At 49.8% G+C, this 3,742-nt stretch overlaps 1 protein-coding gene across 1 annotated transcript in view; it reads right to left on the minus strand.

The window, feature by feature from the left end:
- Hdhd5 (haloacid dehalogenase like hydrolase domain containing 5) overlaps positions 1-3,357 on the minus strand; it is a 21,100-nt gene extending 17,743 nt beyond the window's left edge. The window contains exon 1 of the mRNA XM_029478252.1: positions 3,206-3,357. Within this exon, the coding sequence (XP_029334112.1) occupies positions 3,206-3,331 (126 nt within the window). The 5' untranslated portion in view covers positions 3,332-3,357. The remainder of the gene's footprint in view (positions 1-3,205) is intronic.
- Positions 3,358-3,742: the final 385 nt, after the last annotated feature.

Raw genomic sequence — 3,742 nt, forward strand, 5'->3', positions numbered from 1 at the left:
GAGGCCAGCCTGGTCTAAGAGTGAGTTCCAGGACAGCTAGGGCCACACAGAGAAACTCTGTCTCAAAAAAGAAAAAAAGAAAGAAAAAAAAAGAAACGTCATACCGAAACTCACTGTTTTATATAATTCACATACACAAATAAAATACAAAAATGAAACATTACACAACCACAGAGAAAGGGGCATATTATTACTAGGAAAGAAAAATCACTAGAATTGGAACTACTTAGGTGCAGGGGTAGAGAAAAGAGCAACAGGAATCACCTTGAGTTTTATTTGGGGGACTGCGGACCATGAAAGAAAGATTGATGCAGATGTGCATCAGTGAACAAAGGGGAGCAGCGGGTGGGCAGTGGGGAAGGAGCTGTGGGGCAGCTAAAGCTGTGCTCAGAGGTTAGGAGCATTTGCTGCTCTTCCAGAGGACCCAAGTTTGGTTCCCAGCACCTACATCAGGCAGCTCATAGCTGTCCACAACTTCAGCTCTAGGGGATGCGATGCCTTTGGCTGCCAAAGGTATGTGCACTTGGGTATAGACACACACACCCATATGCAGACACACATACCTACATGCAGACATACAGCTGCACATGGCTGTTTGTTGTTGTTGAAAAGGGTTTCTCTGTGTAGCCCTGGCTGTCCTGGAACTCATTCTGTAGACCAGGCTGGCCTCAAACTCACAGAGATCCTCCTGCCTCTGCCTCCTGAGTGCTGGGATAAAAGGGGGATACTGCCATCACCCAGCAAACTCTTTTTATTTTTTTGAAAGTCTCTGTGCTCAGGGAAATCGGAAGAACAGCACCACTGAAGGGTGGAACACATGAGAACCAGTCAGAAACCTCAGAGAGACAGCAGTCCAGGTAAGATGAGAAACCACCAAGGAAATGAAGTTATGACTCTGTGTCAGTAAGCTAGGAAGGAGACTGACTAAGTAAAGGCTCCATTTTCCTTCCACTAAGCAGGTAAGAGTTCCAGGGGAGTGGCCTCTTCCCACTCCCCTTATACGCAGTCTCCCAGGCTTAGCCCATGGGCCAAGTTGAAGGTGGGCAGGAAAACTGGAAAAAAGGAGATACCAACTCAAATCAGTGTGACTGTCACTTCTAGCTGGGCAGTGGTGGTGCATTACCTTTAATCCCAGCACTTGGGAGGCAGAGGCAGGCGGATTTCTGAGTTTAAGGCAGCCTGGTCTACAAAGTGAGTTCCAGGACAGCCAGGGCCATACAGAGAAGCCCTGTCTTGAAAAACAAAACAAAACAAAACAAAAAAAAAAAACCTATCACTTCTAACCACCAGAAAATAGCAGCCAGAGACACTTAGCAAGTCTCTCAGGCTTACAGGAAATACAGAGTCAAAAGCCTCCAAGGCTGATCCCACTGCACCTCAGCTCAGGAGAGTACACTGGGCTCCAGGCCAAACGCAGAACAAATGTATCTTTCTTTATTCTACCAAACTTTGAGGAGGTATCTCTCTCCAAATGTCCTGTTATCTAGCAAAACTGTATCCCTCCCCACCAAAAAAAAAAAAAAATCAGCTACAAAGAAGTGACCAGTTATTTACCTAACTTGTATGATGCCTGGGTTCTTTTCTCAGCTCCTTCCCCCCATCAAAGAACCAACTCCTGAGAGAGTAATGAGTCAAAGGCTCCTTTCTCTGTTGCTTTTACAAGCGCTGGGTCCAGAATTCCAATTCAAACTGAGCTAGCAGCCAAGCTGGGGCCCTTTTCATCACTCCTTGGGCTGTTCTGGAATTAAGTGAGGATTCTGGGAGGGGCTGAGGTCTCCATCTGGCCACACCGCTCACATCCCCCTTTCAGCTCCTGGCGAGTTCAGATCCACCCCTTGTAATCAGTCTATTTCCTCTAATCTGCGTATCTCATTCATACCCAGTGCTCTCACAATCCCTGCAGCCCTTCCCTCAAAAACTCAAAAAATTCCTAGGACTCATGGGTAAATTTCAGAGGAACCATAGAAGCCCTTACTTTTTTTTCAGAGTTTTGTTCTGATTTTTATCATCTTACTCTTCCCCANAGAGAATCAGCATACAGGTCTGAAGAGCTAAGAGGGTAGGATTTCTCTATAAACACCATGCTTAGGCCCCTCTAGGGGTTCAGTAATGGCTGTTGTGTGACCCCAAGGATAGCTGGGAAGCACTTCCTTTGAGATGTTTAGCAGTTCAATTTCATTTCTGTCCCATTGTGAGTCCAAGCAACACTGTTCTGGATACCTGAAAGCGGGCCTAGTGGCACATACCTGAAGTCCAGCACCTAGGAAGCAGAGGCAGGTGGATGGGTCAGCAAGGACTTTTGGCTAGCCTGGTCTACAGGTCAGTTAGGGAACGTATTGTGGCTTCTCACACAAACACACAACAAATTTATTCACTTATAATTTCAAAATAAGTCGAGAGAAGAGTGTGAGGCATGGTAATAGCACTGTGGTTCAGTGTAAAACGCCTCTTTTAAAGTTTCCCACACAGTTTAGGGTTTAAATGATAAAAAAAAATCCGGGATTTAAAGTGTTACAGCCACAAAGCGGGAGAGAGAAGCAGGTGTGCCAAAACGAAGTGACTAGTTGTTTGAAAAATAAAAACATGGAATTCATACTCTCTCATAATTTTTGGAAACTCACATAAAAAAAAATTCAAAGCCCAGCAAGAAGGCTAAGCTGTTAAGTTTGTTGAACAAGGCTGAAGATGAGTTCCACATAACACACGCTGGAAGGTGAGAACCCCAAAGTTGTTCTCTAACCTGCCTACTACTCCTTTCTCTCTCCCTCTCCCTCTTTCTGTCTCACATACACACAACACATGATGAAGATGATGATGATAACAGTTCCTTTGCCTCGATGGCTGCACACCTGAGCCGTACAGTTTACTGGCCACATTCAAACAGTTACCTTTTTAGAAATAAGAATCCGCGAACCCTTACTTGGAGCAGAAGTGGAAACGAATTAACTGCTGAGGCACATTTCTGACGCGCGGGAAGGAGCTGCGAACCCACCCGAGGCTGACCTGGGGTTGGTTCCGATCGTTTTCCCCNGACAAGGACTCTTCCAGCGGGTGGAAGGTGCGCACCCGGACACCGCTTCGGGAAGGACGAAGGGTTCCGCGGCTCCACGGTCTCCGGGAGGGCGGCCCCAGGCCAGGATGCTCAGTGGCCCGCACGGCCCTCCCGCCCGTAGGCCCTGCGAGTGCAGACCCCATGCGTCCTCACCTCATCGCTGCCCGCGATGTAGCCCCTCCGGGGCCCGCAGCCCTGGAGCCCCGCAGACAGGCGCACAGGCAGTTTCCACAGATGGCGCCCAGCGCCGAGAACCCCTAACCCGGCGAGCGCAGCCATCGCGCCCGTCGCGCGCACGCGCAGACTGCGTGTCTCGCCCACTCTCGGGCCCGGTGCCCCCCTCCCCACGCACAGCCGAGCAACCAATCAGCGGCCGCCCGCGCGGGGCCTCTCGGGGGTTGTAGTCTGACCGTGGACCTCGGGCTCGGGTTGCGAGTTCGGAGCGGAGAGCGCGTTCCTGACACTGAAAGGCGAGACTCTGGGTCCCTCGCTTCCCCGAGAGGAGACTTGNGGTCAGCGAGTATCGACTCGCGGCCACCCGTGCTGGGAGGACAGACACCTGACCAATCAGTGCACCTGCTGACTTCCGGGAGCGTGTTCCTCGGCACTTTTTGGAGCTGGGGTGACCGTGTGGAACAAGGCAGCCTAACCTTGAATTGGAAGTTGGGGAAGAAGACCATTGTTTTGATA

The sequence above is a fragment of the Mus caroli genome, chromosome 6, assembly GCF_900094665.2.
Source record: "Mus caroli chromosome 6, CAROLI_EIJ_v1.1, whole genome shotgun sequence".
Classification (NCBI taxonomy): domain Eukaryota; kingdom Metazoa; phylum Chordata; class Mammalia; order Rodentia; family Muridae; genus Mus; species Mus caroli.